We start from the raw sequence: 18,506 nt of genomic DNA, 5'->3' as shown, positions 1-18,506 counted from the left end.
CTGTAATCCCAGCAACTAAGAATGCTGAGGCAGGAGGACCGCAAGCAACTTAGTGACACCCTGAATCAAAAGTAAAACTAAAAAGGGCTGGGGTTGTGGGTCAGTGGAAGAGCATCCCTGGGTTCAATCTCCAGTACCAAAAGGAAAAAAAAAGAAATCCTAGAGTCTACTACTTGGTAACAGTGTTTTCTTTTAATTAGTTTGGGTGAAAATATAATTGTCATAGGATTTGAGTACAGCTGTTTTAAATTATGAGGGAATTACATCTTCTGGTTGGATAAAATGTCAAGGGAATAGAATCAATGGAGATCAGCTGTATTTGGATATGACAAATTGCATATGTGCCTGCGTGCACATGTGCACTCCTTAAACAAGGATTTGAGAGCAATTATATGGATTATAGAGGGGACCTGAGGTTTCTTGGATGAAATGAAGTAGGACATCTGGTGAAGCCACAGACTGCAACTGTGGGAACAGACCACGAGAGATGGGTTGAGAGAGAAGAGTGTCACCGGGTTGCAGGTCCTTGGGTGAATTAACCAGGGCATGAATTTGTGTTTGGCAGAGAAAACTGACAAAGATTATGTTTGAGAGATGTTGCCTAGAATTAAAAGTAGAATGACTGAAAATATTAAAGTTTTAAAAAACAAATATTAGTCCAAAATATTTGCTGATGGGATTATATATTAGCATAACTACTAGAGGTAATAATTTGGTACTAACTCATAAACATAAATATTTATATCTTCTATCATATTTATATCTTCTATAAATAGAAGATATAAATATTTATTTCTCCTAAATTTGCATGAAATTCTTGTACACATGTGCCAGGAGATGGGTCCGTTAAGTCTGTAACAACCTTGTTTAAAATAGCAAAAAAGTAAGAACCAAAATGTCATGACAACAGAATGCTCAGTGTACTAATGTTTATAATTTAAAAAAAAACGCAACTTAAAAATTAAGTCCTATTGTTATCTACCATTATATAACAGATGAAGTAAGACACGGTGCATCTGTACAGTGAAATGCAGTTACTTTCCCTCTTATCTCTGGGGAACACTCCCATACACTTCCAGACTACTGGTAGATGCCTGAAAACAGTGCCAAGCATGCTATATTTTATCCTATACACACAAAGGATACAGGATGGATATACTGGACAAAGGGATGATTCATGTCCCAGGCAGGATGGAGGGGATGGAGCAGAACAGTGCAGGATTTCATCATACTACTCAGAAAGGTGTTGAAGTTAAACTTAGGACAGTAACTACACATTAACAAGAATAGAAGAAAGTATTTTGAAAGTTTTCGCCATAAAGAAATGATGACTGTTTGAAAAGAGAGATGTTAAACATGATTTAAAAAATATGCAGTGTATAAAAATCATGTCATCATTAATATTCATATATGTGTGTGTGTGTGTGTGTGTGTGTGTGTGTGTGTGTGTGTGTGTATTTTTCCCCCAGTGCTGGGAATCAGATCTAAGGCCTTGAGAATACTAGGCAAGCACTTTACCACTGAGTTATATCCCCAACCAATATGTACATTTTCTGTATTTTTATGTACCAGTTAAAAAAAATTAAATTGAAATTTTAAAAGAGTAAAAAGCAACTTATGACTTATTTCTGGAATTTTCCACTTAATATTTTCGGACCATAGTTGACCATAAGTAACTGAAACCATGGGTAAGAGGAGACAAGTGTGGCAGGCACCTATTATAAAACAGATGCAAAAGCATGTTTATTGACATGGAAGTATCTTCTTTGGAAATTGTTCAATGAACATAGTATGTTAGAAGAACATCAGGAATAGCATGATGCCATCAATACAAAACTGTGTGTTTATATTTATCATAAGACTGGTCAGAAAGACAAAGTCTTAAAGTATTAATAGTGGTGTCTCTAAATAGCTTGATTGTGGAGTATTTCTACATTCATCTTTACATCTATTTGAATTATTTGGACTTTCTGTAGCAATCACATGAGGTACAGCATTTGTAGAAAGAAAAAACAACAAAAACTGAGCAAAACAAATGAAGACAGGCCCAGCCACCAACCCTTCCCTGAGGACCTACCTTCATCAAATCAACAGCATCTTTTGCATCCCTTTCAAAAAAGTCCGCTGGGAAGTCTCTATCTGGGGGTCTGGAATGTCCATATCCTCGAGGATCCCAGGCCACCACAGTGAAGAGGTTCTTATTTAGGCTTTTAAGTTGGGGTGCAAAATCAGTCTCTCCGCTTCCTGAAAATAGCCACTTGGTTATGCCCTGGTGAATTCTTTCATTATATGAAACACATCAGAGAGAAAACAGAAGCGATAGCAATTTTAAAAGAAAGTAATTAGTGTCTATTCAAAGTAAGCCACAGGAACATAATCAAGAAAGTAGTCTTACAAGGATTGAATCCATTTACCCAGAGGCAGATAGACTTCCTTTCTTAGTGAAGTTCAAACCTGCCTTCGATCGTCCCCTAGTGGACATTCTGAGAAGGACAGGGGCTGGCCTTCATTTAGTCCAGTATTCAGCAACCCCACCCCCTTTTTTCCTAAAGAATTAATGGAACTATACAGAAATTAACTTATAGCTATGTTATACTTCTAGATTTTTTCTTTTTAAAATAAATGACTTGACAAATGAGAAAGATCCCAATAAATTCTGTAAACAAATTTGAGATTTGAGTCAAAATAGAATTCTAAAATTCTGGATTTTTTAAAAACTAAGATGATGTGAATAGCTCTGAAGATTTTATTTTGTAGTTACAATTAATACTAAAGTGAAACACTGAAATGGTGGTGGTGGTGGTGGTGGAAGAAATCAAGTGGCATCAAAATAATACAGAAGGTGGGGCTGGGGATGTGGCTCAAGTGGTAGCGGGTTCGCCTGGCATGCGTGCGGCCCGGGTTCGATCCTCAGCACCACATACCAACAAAGATGCTGTGTCCGCCGAGAACTGAAAAATAAATATTAAAAATTCTCTCTCTCTCTCTCTCTCACTCTCTCTCTCCTCTCTCACTCTCTCTTTAAAAAAAAAAATACAGAAGAGTTTATACTAACAAGTAGAACTGTTTTTTTTTTTTGTTTTGTTTTGTTTTTTGGTGGTCCTGGGGATTGAACCCGTGGCCTTGCACATGCCAGGCAATCATTCTACCAGTGAGCTGCACACCTAGCCCAGAACTATGTTCTTAAACCCATGGTAGCTTCAACTGGCTGTCCCCAGCTCGATGTAGCCATTCATGGTGTTGTGTGCTCATACCCACTACAGAGTGGAAGGTTACTATAAAGAGCTCAGTACAGGGGCAGATCACCAATTTACTGGTAAAGTCAGTTTGATTTCTGAGGACTCAGACTTCAGGCCACAATAAATATTAAACACCTTGCCTGATGAACTAGCTTCATTATAGAGTGTTTCTAGACGGAGCAGGATCACTTAAAATCATCAAAATCCATCATTCTTGGTAAGGCACTGCTTCTTCGAGATCAGGGAAATCATTCAGGAAACCCAGGCCAAAACCAAATTGGTGATTTCCAGCCTAGGTCTACTACTCGGCTCCCCTTATGTCCCTTGGCTGGAAGGACTTCTGGTGGAAACTATCTTGAAGGAGGAGCAGAAGGTAGAGAGATGGGAAAGGGAGCAGGATAAAAGATCAATTTCAGAAATAATAAGATAATGAGACACGTGTTTTCTGGCAAATATGTATATATTTGAAGACCAAGGCCATACACACACACACACACACACACACACACACACACATACACACATGTATATTATTATTATTATTTTTTTAACTAATACATGATACCTGAGTAGCCCATGGGGAAGGGATCAGGATCAGGGGGGCAGATAGGAAACTCACTGTTTTATTTTTAAATTTTGGAAGCATGTTAATGGTTTTACATAAATAAAAATTGGTATGTTTTTGTACCTGGTTAATGATCATTAATACTAAAATAATGGAAATTCTAACCTGGTAAGTTGTTGTTGTGACAGATGACTTTAGCTTGACATTGGTTATTAGAATAAATGTCCTCCTTCATTACAATAGCTTAAGAAAAAAAAAGAAGGTACTAAATACTAACTAGGGCTAGGGATGTGGCTCAAGCGGTAGCGCGCTCGCCTGGCGTGCGTGCGGCCCGGGTTCGATCCTCAGCACCACATACCAACAGAGATGTTGTGTCCGCCAAAAGCTAAAAAATAAATATTGAAAAATTCTCTCTCTCTCTAGACTCTCTCTCTCTCTCACTAAAAAAAAAAAATAAATAAAAAAAAAATAAATAAATAAATACTAACTAGACAGAGATTCCTCACTAGCTACCACGGTACCACATCAGCGGAGGCTTGATCAAATAGAAACATCAATTAACAAGTTTTAGTAATTTATTTTTAGGAGAAAGAAACAAACCACAAGGAAGTATACATAGGATTATTTAACTAAACCAAGAATAAACAACAATACTAAATCCTATAAAACTAAATTTTAGATGTCCTAGGATCCCTGTGTATCTTCTCTCACTTTCTACATCTGGACTACTGTTCTGTAAAGTGGGATTCAGATCCAGAGGGCTTACTGTGCCCCACATTGAGAGAGGGTAATACGATAATCTAATTTTGATTTTTTAAATTTTATTTATTTATTTTTATGTGGTGCTGAGGATCGAACCCAGGGCCTCACATGTGCTAGATGAGAGCGCTACTGCTGAGCCACAACCCCAGCCCCTAATTTTGATTTTCAAAAGGACCTTAAGCTTATTTTTTCTTACTTTTTTTTTTGGTGCGTGGGGGAGTGAAACCGGGGATTTAACCCAGGAGCACTTTATCACTGAGCTATATCCTTACCCATTTAAAATTTTTAATTTGAGATAGGGTCCTGCTAAGTTGCTGAGGTTGGCACTGTGATCCTTCTGTCTCAGGCTCCCAAAGTTGCTGAGATGACAGGTGTACGCCACCACGCCCAGCTCTTATTTCTTATTTTAACTGAACATATCAACCAGAATAGAGAGCATCTGTCCTGGTTTTAGCACTGTAAGTCCCACAACCTTGAAAACTTCTTGATGCCAGGAAACTGGGATGGCTAATCACCCACTCACCTTATTCCTTCATCTACTCCTTCCCACACCCTTTCCTTGACCTCTCACCTTTGGTTTCACAGTATACCCACGTAGGAAAAAACTGGGTATATAAAGGAATACAAAAAACATGATAGAAAGTTATCTACTTTTCTAAATCATGCATTTGATTTTAGCAAATATCCCTTAAAACAGTCTGGTAAAGCACTAAAATTAATCAATATTTGGCAACTAGTATCATGACCCTATCAGAGAGATTATACAGCATGCCAAAGGATTCCATTAAAAATTGTCAGACCCAACATCCCAGGAAGCAGCAGGACTGCATGTTCGCCCTCTCCAGTCTGCTGATAATGCAGGTGAACGCCATTCACAGACACTTTGGCAGAGGTTACTGTTCTGGAAGAAAAAGAAATCCCCAAAGGAAAATTAATTAACACAATATGTTTATCAATTTAATATGATAAGACTGCTCTTTTACATGCATGAATCAGTTCCAGTACCCCTCTCAAGCTTCTTGGATTATTTTGATTTGTGCCTTAACTTTCCATTCCTAAACAGTGACATGAGTTTGTATCTTCTTTAACAGACTACAAAATCAACTGTATTCATTTTTCAATATACTGCAGCACCCAGCCTGGGCCCACCCTACACGAGCACTGAAAGGTTTGCTGGATTCAGTGGCTACATGTACAGGCCTAGGGCACATGTCCAGGAGCTAGAAGTCAGTGGTGCCCACGTGCAGGCTGATGTGGGGCACCAGAGACACAGAACCTGGAATCATTTTCTCCTCCTCAGCAGCTTTACAGCAGCTATCAGAATGTTCAGCAGTATTGGTGGCATTCCCGAGGACAAGACTGATCCCAGGAGTTCCAAGGAAAGGCCCTGGTGATCTCAGGGCATCTGGTGTCATCTGATCAGAAGCAGGAGGGCTCTAATCAGAAACACCCAACTGCATTCACATGGACTTGCTGGTTTTTAAGATGCTGAAATATTCCTGTGTTGACTATTAAGAAGTCATTTTCATGGTCCAGCATCTAACTAGACACTAATTGGCACAGGACAAGGCCACCACCAGCATCTGTCCTGCCTGAGGATGCATGGGCTGTACAGGTGTTCTCAGAGGCTCTTCTGGAAGCTCCAGAATAGACTGTCCAAGGATATACACTAGCACAGCACCTACAAGACCCCTGCACCGATTTGCCAGACAGATAACTTAGGACCTGATGGCAAACTAGGAGAGGTGCTAGGAGGAGCCACTCCTCTTCTAGTGGACTGTCAATAAAGTAGAATCAACTAATCTTCCTTTTTCTATTACATACTCCTCACCTGACCACTGCCCTTGGTCAAGATGGCTGCTCAAATATACGCTTTTCAAAAAACAAGGTCCTGTTTCTTCTTTCGGTTTCACCTGATTTGCCAATTTCAAGTAAAAACAAAATGCAGGAAAAAAATTTGAATATTGCTGTATCTAATTGTAACACACACTTGTCTGTAAAATTATGACAGAAATGGGAAATAAGAAGTCCTGATATAAGCTCATTTCAGAAATATCATTAGAGGAGCAACAATCATGCCATCAAGTGGTTTTAGTATAATATGTACTCTGCCAACTTACTTATTATTAACTTCTTATTCCTCTGAGGAATTAATTTTTATTGGTAGGATGGCTTTAGATATCTTGGGCTCAGGATAAAAACAAATAAATGTACTTTACTAGTAAAGACTCATTTTAGTAAATGGTCATTTATTGGTGTATATTTGCTCATAGTCTAGAAGGAGAGATGATAAAGACAAAGGATTTACTCTGCAAACCCTCAGGGAGGCAGTTATGACTGAGGAAAAAGGAGCTTTGAGGCACCTGGATGGGATAAAAGTCCTTATTCTATTTCCTGTGTTGCCTAAATTAAATGAAGCCACTCCCTGAACAGAAATGACTACCATCCGCGCAGCTCACATTAGCAATAATGTGCACCATACCATTATTCCCTTTATTACTCCTGTGCCCTAGAATTTTTAGGAGCTCCCTTTCCTGCAGCACCAAGAACATGCTCATGAAAGTTACATTGCACTGTGAGGATATTATGCACGATGAAAGTGTCCTTCCCTCACCCTCCTCCATGTGCAAAGCTCATCAGTTTTCAGGACTGGGTGTTGCTGCCTTAAGCTTTCTGCATCTCTGCAGAGCAGAGACTCACAGGCTTTTCCTCAGCTTCCATGATCACTCCCAAGTCTCTGCTGCAAAATACAAACAAAACTAACTTCCCTTTGCGCTTGGTAGTATCTATGTTTTGATTCCCCATTCCAAACTTCTCTAATTATTACCATCACATGTTCTCTTGGTTACCTAAAAGGAATAGGGAGATAAAAACAGGCAGTCTTGATTTTAGCATAATGGCAACTCAGTGTCAGGGAAGAATGTTTAAAGGGAGACAGAGATCATATCAGGGCTGGGCAGAGGGATCTAAAAGGAGCTTTGGAGATGAACTTCCAAAAATGGATCAAATTCTGAAAAGAAAATGTGGTGGGAAGGGCATTTCTGGAAGACAAAAATAGTCTGATCAATGGCCCAGGAGCAAAGGACATCTGTGGGGACAAGCTCATGTTCAGCTAGCAAGAATATGAAGGCAGCTCTATGGTGGGGGCCTGCAGCTAGGCTGGGGGAAAGACACTGCCACACTGCTTTGTCTTCAACCACCCTATATGTTGTTGCACCAGAGGGACCTGTACTGTCACATCAGCCCATCCCAAGGGGTTAATGGAGTTTGACAAAAACCTTTCATGAATCTCTAAGCTGGAGGAAAAGGAATGAGGACTATTTGTGAACAAAAGCAAATCAATATCAAACATAAGAAAAAGGTTTACTTTTAAAGATAACAGTTACTGCTGGGCATGGTGGCATATACCTATAATCTCCAGTGACTAAGGAGGCTGAAGCAGGAGGATCACACATTTGAGGCCAGCCTCAGTCACTTAGTGAAATCCTCAGCAATATAGCAAAACCTGTCTCAAAATTAAAACATATGAACAAACAAAAGGACTGGGAATGTACTCAGTAGTAAAGCACACCCCTGAGTTCCACCCCAATACCGTTAAAAAAAAAAAGACAACAATTATTGTTTACTTTCACAGAAATATAACTGAAATGAGTATAGCACTTTTCTTCCAGATTATCTTAGAGTTGCAGTCAGGCCTTGGAGTAACAGTTATGTGCATGTTGTAAGAAAATCAGGCCATAAAGACCAGGCCTTCAATGGCCCTGCTGTGTGTTTATTACTTGAACCACATTCAAGATACCAAATTTCCCAAAACTCTCAGGGAGGAAAAAAAATAGAAAACTTCAGAAAATTTAGAGACAAAAATTATAGGCTGTGGGGTATAGCTTACTGGTAGACCATTTGCCTACTCTTATGAACAAGGCCCTGGGGGTCCTGAACTCACAATCCTCCTGCCTAGGGCCTTTGAATAAACAATAAAGAAAAAATACTAATCCCTTCCTCTTTGGCTGTCAGTTTGGTTTTTCCATCTCTTCTTCCCTCTTATTAAATTGCATCTCTAACCCAGGTATTCTGAAATGGTTGTGTTGTTTAGAATCACCAGTGGAGACTTAAAAGCATGCCTATAACAATCCTGAAAGACATTCAATAACTCTGTGGCAGTGCCCTGGTTATCTGCTTTCAGAAACATTAAACTCCACCATTACCATTCATTCATTCATGCACATCCTGAACACCAACCTGGTGCTGGGCACTAAAGTTATGCTGTCATGTAGTTTGGAGGCTAGCAGATGGGTAAACAGCTGGCCACCAGCATTTACCATGCAGTGTGTGGAGTCTTATGAAAGAGAAGCCAGGGGAGGAGACCCTAGGATGTAGGTGAGAGTCATCAAGTTCAACCCCCTACACAACACCTCCATAGCTGCCTACTTGTCCCCACCTTCTTTAAAAAATATTTTTTAGTTGTCAATGGACCTTTATTTTATTTATTTATATGTGGTGCTGAAAATCAAACCCAGTGCCTCACACATGCTAGGCAAGTCCTCTACGACTGAGCCACAACCTCAGCTCCAATCGTCCCCTTTTTACAAGAGCATTTCCTGTCTCCTACTACTTCAGTGGAATTAGGGATTGAACCCAGGGGCACTCTTCCATTGAGCTCCATCCCCATTCCTATTTTGGATTTTATTTAGAGACAGGGTCTCGCTGAGTTGCTTAGCGCCTCACCATTGCTGAGGCTGGCTTTGAACTCATGATCCTCCTGCCTCAGCTTCCTGAGCCGCTGGGATTATAGGCGTGTGCCACTGTACCTGGCCTCAAACTTCAATTTGAACCATCTTGCAAACTTCTAAATCTGATGCATACACTATGCTTCAATTCAAATCTTTGGGGTGGAAGCTAGGCGATTATATTTTAAAATTTCTTCAGGAGATTCCAATAGGCAACTAAGATTGACAACAACTGTAATGAGTTATTGGAGGGATAATATTATGTTGAACCTAATCTTACCATGGAGGAATCTGAGGATTAGAGAACAAAATAATTTGCCTACACTGTGGTGCTCTGCCAAACCAAGATGAGCACCAGAAGGTCTGACCCAGAGCCTCAGCACTTTGCTTTAGAAATAAAAATGGAGGCCACTTAGTAAGATACAACCTCATTTCAAAAGTCCTAATCATTTATATTCAGCTATTTTATATAAAGTAACCATTAACTACAATAAAGTATTACACACCCCCAGGGCTTTAATTCAAGTGAATTTTGATCACTTATTTTTACTTCTTTTATATTATTATTTGTATCATTACTAATTGAACCTATTAAATACTTATGTCCTAGACCTTTTACATCCATTGTTTCAAATCCACACAAACTGTGCAAGTCAGGAGGCTCAGAGAGGTTAAGTAACTTGGCTACATTGACACAGACAGGAAGTGATGGTAACAGAGCTATCTAAACTCCAAAGGCCAAGCTTTCTCTCTAACTTCATGGCTGAACAGAATCCCCCTCATGGCTCAGGCACTGGGGTAGAACACAGTCTGACTGCCATGCAGGGAGAAGGTGGTGGCAGGCTTCAGGGGAAGGAGGGAATCTGGAACAGGGCATTATTCCAAGATTGAACTCAGAAAATATTTTTCTTCAGGCAGATTGTTAGATGCGGTAAATTGTTAATATTGTAACTGTAATAACATACAATTTCAGGGAGAAAAGACTTTATTTTTTTTAACCTAATCCAGAAACAAATTTCCTTAATTTATTAAATAAGAGTCAAAGTTCCAAATAGACTTACAAACAAGTTTTTGGCATACAACTGAGTTGCACATTGGACACTGGCTGTTAGAAGTTTTTTTTTTTTTTAAATAGGAGTGCTTTTACCAGTTTCATGGGGCTGTGGCCTTGTTTCAGGGTTAACCAATACCACTGCTCATTTTCTCAGATTACATATGAGTTTGCAACTGCATTTATGCACCTGCAGGACAAAACCTGGAGAAACCTGTTTTTCAGAGTTAATTTAGGAAGTGCCACAAGGTGGACAGGGCCTCTATGTAACCATTAAATAACCTATCAGGACTATGATACTGGTACAATCACAGCAACATTATCTCAATCCTTATTTGAAAACAGGAATCTGGATACAATGTACATTTTCACTGTTGATTTATATAGCTGCATCTACTGACACGTTTTTCCATCTGTATCAAAATAGTCCTGAAATAATAAAACTAAGCCAAATATGAAACTTAAGTACCAGTTAATTACACAATGAAAAATTTAAAAAGGTAGTCAGATTTACCCTCCTATTTTCTTCTTTGAAATTAATAGTTTCTACATAACATCAAATGAAATTCTAAATGCCAGGTACCAACCAAACATTTCATTTTTCCCCACAAGTCATTAATGAAATTGACCCATCAACATTTAACTGCATACATGCACTGTGTGTCTATGAGTGTGAAATGTACATGTGTAGACATATTATGTAAAGAATACAGTAAAGAAAATTTCAGGCCACTTCATCCATATTTTTCTGCGCAGAATCTCTTGGAACCAGGCACCAGGTCAGAGGTTAATCCAGGTTTTTGTTGTTACTGTTTTATCTGTAAAGTGGACGAGAGGACTAAGAGAAACAAACAGATTTTTGGACCTCTCCACACATGTATTTCAGAATCTCTGAGAGTGAGGTCTGGAATTCTGAATATTCATCGGTTCCCAAGATGATTCTCTTGCACATTACAGTTGGAGATAAGCAAATTAAAGACTCAGGAGACTTGGGACTCATGACTTAAGCCTGATCAGTTCTATGCCAGCTAATAGGCCCCAGACATATTCAGGCAGATTTCTGATATAAGAAGTAGGAGAAGGCACTCCTGTAATCCCAAGGATTTTGGAGGCTGAGGCAGGAGGATGGCAAGTTCGAGGTCAGCCACTATCAAGACCCTAAGCAATTTAGCAAGACGGTCTCAAAATGAAAAGCTGGGGCTATACCTCAGTGTGGGAAAAAAAAAAAAAAAAAACCAGCAGCACAAGAGATTACTATTCTCAACCTCACGATGTAAAGTCTAGAAAGAGGAACCGGCTAAGAACAAGAGGCATGGGCTTACAATATGCTTCCTCACCAGTTAGTTGTGACTAATAGCAAATTTACCTCTCGGGGACCCTGCGTCTGCACACAGACGACCATCTCATCCCCTAAGCTCCAGAATCACAGATGTGAGGCCCAGGCACAGTTCAGGCGCTCACGGAGTGCTCCCGGATGCGGGATCTGGGGAAATGAAGGGCCACAAGGAGGCCAGACCTCGCCCACGACCCCCATCTTTGCAGCCGGGTCCACCTGGGTCAGCGCGCCCCTCCCGCTGCCCCCCAGAGCGCGCAACGCTGAAGCTCCCCGACGGCAGGAGGGCGCCATTACCCGTACGCGGCCTTGCGCCCAGCCGTGGGGACGTAAATCTTGGGCTTCTGAGGCGAGAAGAGCAGCCGCGGTAGCAGCCCGCCTCGGCAACACAGCCTCACCACCATTTTCCTCAGTTGCGCCGCCCTGGAAACGCGCATGCGCAGGACCTTATGCCCGCCCCTGCTAGCCCCGCCCCGTCCGCCACGCCCCCGAGGCGCCCAGCTGTGCCGGGCCACTGCCCTCTGCACCAGCCTCGCCCAGCTTGTGGTCGTGTCCTGCGCCAGCCCGCCACGCCCCGCACACAGCCTTTGCCTAAACCCGTCCGGAGCTGGCGAGACTGGATCTTTTCTTAAGGGCTCTCTCTGGCCCACAGGCACGAGGTCCCAGTCTATGTCACCTCCTCCTACCTGTTTGCTATAGTGATGACCAAGGCCCCTGGGGAAGTGAGGTCACTGGCCATCCTGCCTTCACCTGGTGGGCACCCAGGTCGAGCTTCTGACAGATTAATTATTAATTAATTAATCCCTGCTGTATAGCTGGTGCTAAAGGTGAGATGGAGTACGTTCTCATTTAGGGATGGTGGAATCTAATGTTTTTTTTTTTTTCCTGTAAGCCATTTATATCTATTAAGATAGTTACTATTTAAAAAAAAAAAAAGAAGTTAGTGTTGCTCAAGATGTTGAGAAATTAACATTCTTGTCCACTGCTGGTGGGAATGCAAAATGGCTCAGCTGCTGTGGTCAAGAAGATCTCGGTTCCTTAAAAAAGGTTAAATAGAGAATCACCCTATGATCCAGCAATTCTGTTTTTGAGTACACATCCAAAACAACGAGGGCTTCAGATATTTGTGCACCAGTTTTCATAACAGCATTATTCACAAGAGCCAAAAAGTGGAAGCAACCCAAGTGCTCATCAACTGACTAATGGATAAAATGTAGTGCATCCATGCCATGGAATATTACTCAGCTTTAACAAGGAAATATTTTTTTTAAAAAAACTGGTTCTTTTTATACATGACAGCAGAATCCATTTTGATATAATTATACAAGCATGGAATATATTTTATTTTTGGTTAAGAGTCCCATTCTTATGGATGTACATGGTGGTGGGATTCACTGTGTTGTTTGCATGGTACATGAAAAATTGTCAGATTCATTCCACTGTATTTGTTTATGCCCCCTCCTTCCCTCTATTTCTCATTGTTGAATCCACTTAACTTCTATTCCCCCTCCCACCTCTGCATCTTATTTTGGGTTAGCTTCCACCTATCGGAGAAAACATTCGACCTTTAGTTTCTGCTTTGGTTTCTGGGGACTGGCTTACTTCACTTAGCATGATAGTCTCCAGATCCTTCATTTGCTGGTAAATGTCATAAAGCTATTCTTTATGGTTAAGTAATATTCCAGTGTATTTGTACCACATTTTCTTTATTCATTTGTTGAAGAGCACCTAGGTTGGTTCCATAGCTTAGCTATTGGGAAACTAGCTTTTATAAATTGTGATGTGGATGCATCACTGTAGTACATTGATTTTAACTCCTGTGGATAAAAGGAGGAGTGGGATAACTGGGTTAAATGGTGGCTCCATTCCAAGTTTTTTGAGGAATTGCTATACCACTTTCCAGAGTGGTTGCACCAATTTGCAATCCCACAATGTTTAAGTGTAACTTTTTCTCTACATCTTTGCCAACATTGTTACTTGTATTCTTGATAATTGCCATTCTGACTGGAGTGAGATGGAATCTCAGTGTGATTTTAATTTGCATTTCTCTAATTGCTAGAGATGTTGGACATTTTTTTCATATATTTGTTGACCACTCACATCTCTTCTGTGAAGTGCCTGTTCAGGTCCTTTCCCCATTAATTAATTGAGGTTTTTTGGGTTAAGTTTTTTGTGTTCTTTATAAATCCTGGAAATAGTGCTCTGAGGTGCAGGTGGCAAAGATTTTCTCCCATTCTATAGGCTCCCTCTTCATGCACTTATTTCCTTTGCTGTGAAGAAGCTTTTTAGTTTGATACCATCCCATTTATTGATAATTTATTTTATTTCTTGCACTTTAGGGGTCTTATTAAGGAAGTCAGTTCCTGAGCCTGGATGTTGGAGTGTGCGTGTAGGGTCTCTGATCTAATACCTAAGTCTTAAAAGGAAATCTTGACACATGCTAACTATGGGTGAACCATGAGGACTTTGTACATGAGGTTCCTAAAGTTGTCCAATTCACAGACTAGAATTTGAATTTCCAAGAGCTGCCAGGGTGAGGGGAATGTGGAGTTAGTGTCTAACACACAGTTTCAGTGCTGCAAAATAAAGAGTTCTGTAGCTGGATGGTGGTGGTGAGTACACAGCAATGTGAATGTATTTAATGCTCCTGAACTGAGCACTTAAAATAGTTAAGATGGTAAAAGTTCTGTGTATTTTGTCATTATTTTTTAAGGCATATAGCTTTATAAAGGTTCCAAACATCTACAACTGAAATCTCAGAAGAGAAAAAAACAGTTATACTTTTAAGTCTGGCTACCACTGTAGTCTCCCTTAACTGGGAACACTTGGCAAAATTTGTGGCTACTGTTTTAGCCTTGGCAAGAACAATCTGAGATAATAGCTTCCTTACATATTGTGTTATTTTTCCTCCAAGAGATCCTTCTTGTGTAACTGCATACACAGTACTTTTTTTTAAATTACTTTTTATTGAAAACTGCACTGAACGCTAAATGACCACCTTTTACAATAAACAAGTACAGTAACGGTAACTCACACTAAAATAAAACATACTTCTGATAGCCATTTTTCCTTTTGGGACAGGTTAAAGTTTTTCTTTTGTCACAAAAACAGGAATGTACCTATACAAAGGCTCAAAATAGGCCATCTTTTTAAACAAAAAGGCAATGATTCACAAAAGACTATGAATAGAACATGTAACTAGTTGATACAAATCTAATAGGATTTGTTAAAATCAGTCACATCTAATAACACATCTGAAGTGTTCTTGTATAAAATATCACGTGAAGAAAAGAATTTATCAATGTCTAAAAAAGTGGGTTTGTTCATAGACAATCTGACAAGTTACCATAAAAAGTGTTTCCTGAGACATAAGGAAATGCAACATTATTCTTGAACCCTTAGCAGTTCAAGACTTTCCACTCAATAAAATAGCTGAGGATCTGAAACTGAGAAAATATATTTGAGTACAAACAGCTTGTGAAACTTAATACTTTTTTCTTTTTTCTTTTTTGCATCATCAGAGGGTACAACTGAACTTACAACCAACTTGCCTGCTCGGTATGCAGTTCAGCTGTGAGGGAGACACTTCTGTACAGGAGCCTGTACTGTCTTCAATCCTATGTGTGCAGGTGTCTAACACAGGCAAACAGTTTTTTCCCCATTTTGTAGCAATTTTGTCTTCCTATTAGCAAAAAGAGGTAACAAGCCCCTGTAGACCAAAGGGACTAGAGTCATAAGATGGGGATTTCCTCTTAATATTTTTTTATTTTGATGTTTGGAACTCTTGATGCAACATTCTAGAGCAAGGTGCTCAGGACCTGCTGTGCCCAAGGAACTGATAAAGGAAAAAGCTCTATTTATTCTTTGTGATTTGATGCACAGATGGAAAACTTAACACACAATAATAGAAGTTGGTCGTTAATAAATCACGTCCTATTCTTTCAGTGCTTCCGGAAGCAGACGACATCTTCAGTTTTCTAGCTCTTGTAGCTTTTAACACTGCAACACCAACGATGCATATGTCCAGGGTCAGTTAAAAAGACTGTCAAATTCCTTCTCTTTTAGTTCATCCATTTTCACTGTCTCTTGGTCCCAAGTTTATCTGAATGATTACCTTTCAGCATTCTCTGCTATTGCTCGTTGGGGTGCTCTCGATTGTCCCCATGTTTTGTAGGCTGGTTGGGAGAGGGAGCTTGGGAAGGGTGTGCCACGGTGGGGAGGTTGTGAGTCACCGGGATGCCTCCAGGGATGATCCCTTCCGTGGCTGCCGAAGTCCTCCCGGAGCCACGCCTACTATGCCCGGCGGATACCTGTATGTGGCACCATTGAGCTCAGGATGAATTGCTTGCTGGTCTATTACTGACCAAGGAGCTGATGTGACAAAGAATTCCTTGTTGACACAGTTTCTTAAGCTTTCTGGGATGCGACCTGTGATTGCTCGGCGGATCTCTGTGGCAGCTGCCTCTCTCATCTCAAGTGATGCTTGTTCACTATACCAGGCCGTGTGGGGGGTACAGATGAGATTTGGTGCATCTTTCAAAGGACCCTGAGCAAAGCTAAAGGGCTCCGATTCATGCACATCAAGGGCTGCCCCTCGTATCCTGCCCTCCTTAAGGGCCTGCGCCAAGGCCTTCTCGTCCACCAGGCCACCGCGGGCTGCATTAACAAGGAATGCCCCTTGCCTCATCGGCTTTATAGTAAAGTCATTGATGAGGTGGTGGTTATGTTCATTGAGATTGCAGTGCAAGGAGACACAGTGGCTCTGATACAGCAAGTCCTGTAGGGTGTAGACCCTCTGCACGCCCAGGGACCGCTCGATCCCATCCTGCAAGTAGGGGTCATAAAATATGACGCTGAATCCAAAGGCCTTGGCTCGAACAGCAACCGCCTGCCCCGTGCGACCGAAGCCGATGAGGCCCAGTGTCTCCCCACGGATTCGTGCCGCTCCTGAGGCCACCTCGCGGATCTGTTCCACACTCTGTACCCGTGTGCCTTCCCGCAGGGCCTGGTACAGCCACGTGTTGTGGCGGTACAGGTTGAGGATATGGCAGATGGTGGAATCGGCCGTCTCTTCCACAGCTGCAGATGGGATGTTGCACACGGCGATCCCAAGCTCGCCGGCAGCCTTGATGTCCACGTTGTCATAGCCACTGCCGATCCGCACGGTCACCCGCAGGGCCTTGAACTTCTCCAGGTCTTCCCTGGTGAGGGTGATGGTGTGGTACATCATGGCGCCCACGGCCTCATTTAACACCTTCTCGTGGATCTCCTGAATGGACTGTGCATCGCAGAAGGCCACAGTGGCCAGGTCCTTCAGGATGGGCATCTCCACGGTGCAGTCTCTGCCGTCCAGTAGTGCCACCAAGGGGCGGGGGTGCAGGGGGCAGTTCATGATCTGGGGGCGGACACCAAGCAGGTACCTGATGGGGAGAGTCGCTGCCTAGGAACCGTGCTGAGATTTTGACGGGTCACCTTCACAAATCCTGTCCAATCGCTGCCGCTTCACTTTGTGCTTATCCACAAGGGCCATTCTTTATCGAACTTTGCAACTCTGAGTCAAAAGGCAAAGCGGTCCTCTAAGAACTTAGGGGAACTCGCAGGAGTCTGCGCGCATTACGCCACTATGCACCCAATATAAATCTGTCTGCAAATTCTACAGTTCACGCGACGGGCTGTCCGTCTTCTTAAGGGGATACAGCTTCATTGGCTCAAAACCATTTAAGGTGGTGAAACCCTCGTCCAGGGCCGCCGGCGTCCACCGCGAAGGGCGCCCACCTGGGAGGCAGCGGCGGCGGCGGCGGCGGCGCTCCCGCCCCTCCACAGTACTTTTAAGTTACAGGAGAGGTCAGTTAACCTGCATGGTTCCTCACTGTCCCGTTGCAGTTTCTGTAGTAGTAAGAACAGGTTTGACTTAAATAAAGAATATGCACAAACATGCTTACATTCTACTTTGAACATACATCTGTCAATTCCTGCATAGAAGGAAAGAGGAATGTATGTTTGAGTTGACTTTAATATCACTTGACTTTCAGAAATCTTTGGTGGGGTCATTTCCTTTTTTTTTTTCCCCCTGAAACATTCATTGGGATTTCTTTTCAGAGATGATGAGGATTAAAAATGTCTATAGAATTTCAACAATAGTGACTCAACTGCTAAGCCAGAAAGGTAGTGTGAAGTTCTTAGTTTACTAATATCAGAATTTTTAAAGTACATTCTTGAGGACTGGTCCTTTATGTGTACTATTAAATAACTGCCATTTTGCAGTTATTTTGGTGCCAGGCCCCTTATGAGGCACACTTTATTTTAATCTTCAACCAGCCTATGTATTATTGCCCCACCCCCGTTTATAGATGGAATTACTATGCCTTGCTATCGTAGTGTTAGTCCTTCAATTTCTTTGTAATCTAATGCTTCTAAAAAACCTTTAACCTTTCAACTACTTTTATTTACACTAGTATTATAATTAGAAAAAATAAATAACACCTTAACATGTGTACCAAAATATTGTTTAAAACATTTTATGAGCAAGAACTCCTCTTCTTATTCCTGAAGCCCTAACTTCACATGATAGACTAAAGGCAAAGATTACCACCAGGGCAACTAATGGAAAAAATCTGTGCTCAGGAACCAAGTATGGACAGCCTTCTTCCTAATTTTTTTTTTTTTTTTTTTTGTCTGGGTCATTCTGCTTATTTAGTTTCTGCCCAAGAATAACAGTGAGGCTTGGGCTTTGTATAGAAACTCTTCAGAGGCAAATTTGACTTTCTTCAGGGTGGTGTGGGAGGTGGAGGAAAGGCTTCTGAGTCCCAGAGAAAGGACAGCAGTGCTG

General features: G+C 41.3%; 1 protein-coding gene and 1 pseudogene across 1 annotated transcript in view; both read right to left on the bottom strand.

Moving 5' to 3' along the window:
• The window catches only part of Bphl (biphenyl hydrolase like), a 30,660-nt gene extending 18,564 nt beyond the window's left edge, over window positions 1–12,096 (bottom strand). The window contains exons 1-3 of the mRNA XM_026407128.2: window positions 11,975–12,096; window positions 5,367–5,467; window positions 2,078–2,244 (exon numbers count right to left, since the gene is read on the bottom strand). Of these exons, the coding sequence (XP_026262913.1) occupies window positions 2,078–2,244; window positions 5,367–5,467; window positions 11,975–12,081 (375 nt within the window). The 5' untranslated portion in view covers window positions 12,082–12,096. The remainder of the gene's footprint in view (window positions 1–2,077; window positions 2,245–5,366; window positions 5,468–11,974) is intronic.
• Window positions 12,097–15,633: 3,537 nt separating this feature from the next.
• On the bottom strand, window positions 15,634–17,451 carry LOC113184640 (C-terminal-binding protein 2 pseudogene; annotated as a pseudogene).
• Window positions 17,452–18,506: the final 1,055 nt, after the last annotated feature.

The sequence above is a fragment of the Urocitellus parryii genome, chromosome 8, assembly GCF_045843805.1.
Source record: "Urocitellus parryii isolate mUroPar1 chromosome 8, mUroPar1.hap1, whole genome shotgun sequence".
Lineage (NCBI taxonomy): Eukaryota > Metazoa > Chordata > Mammalia > Rodentia > Sciuridae > Urocitellus > Urocitellus parryii.
This window is presented reverse-complemented; position numbering and strand designations above follow the sequence as displayed.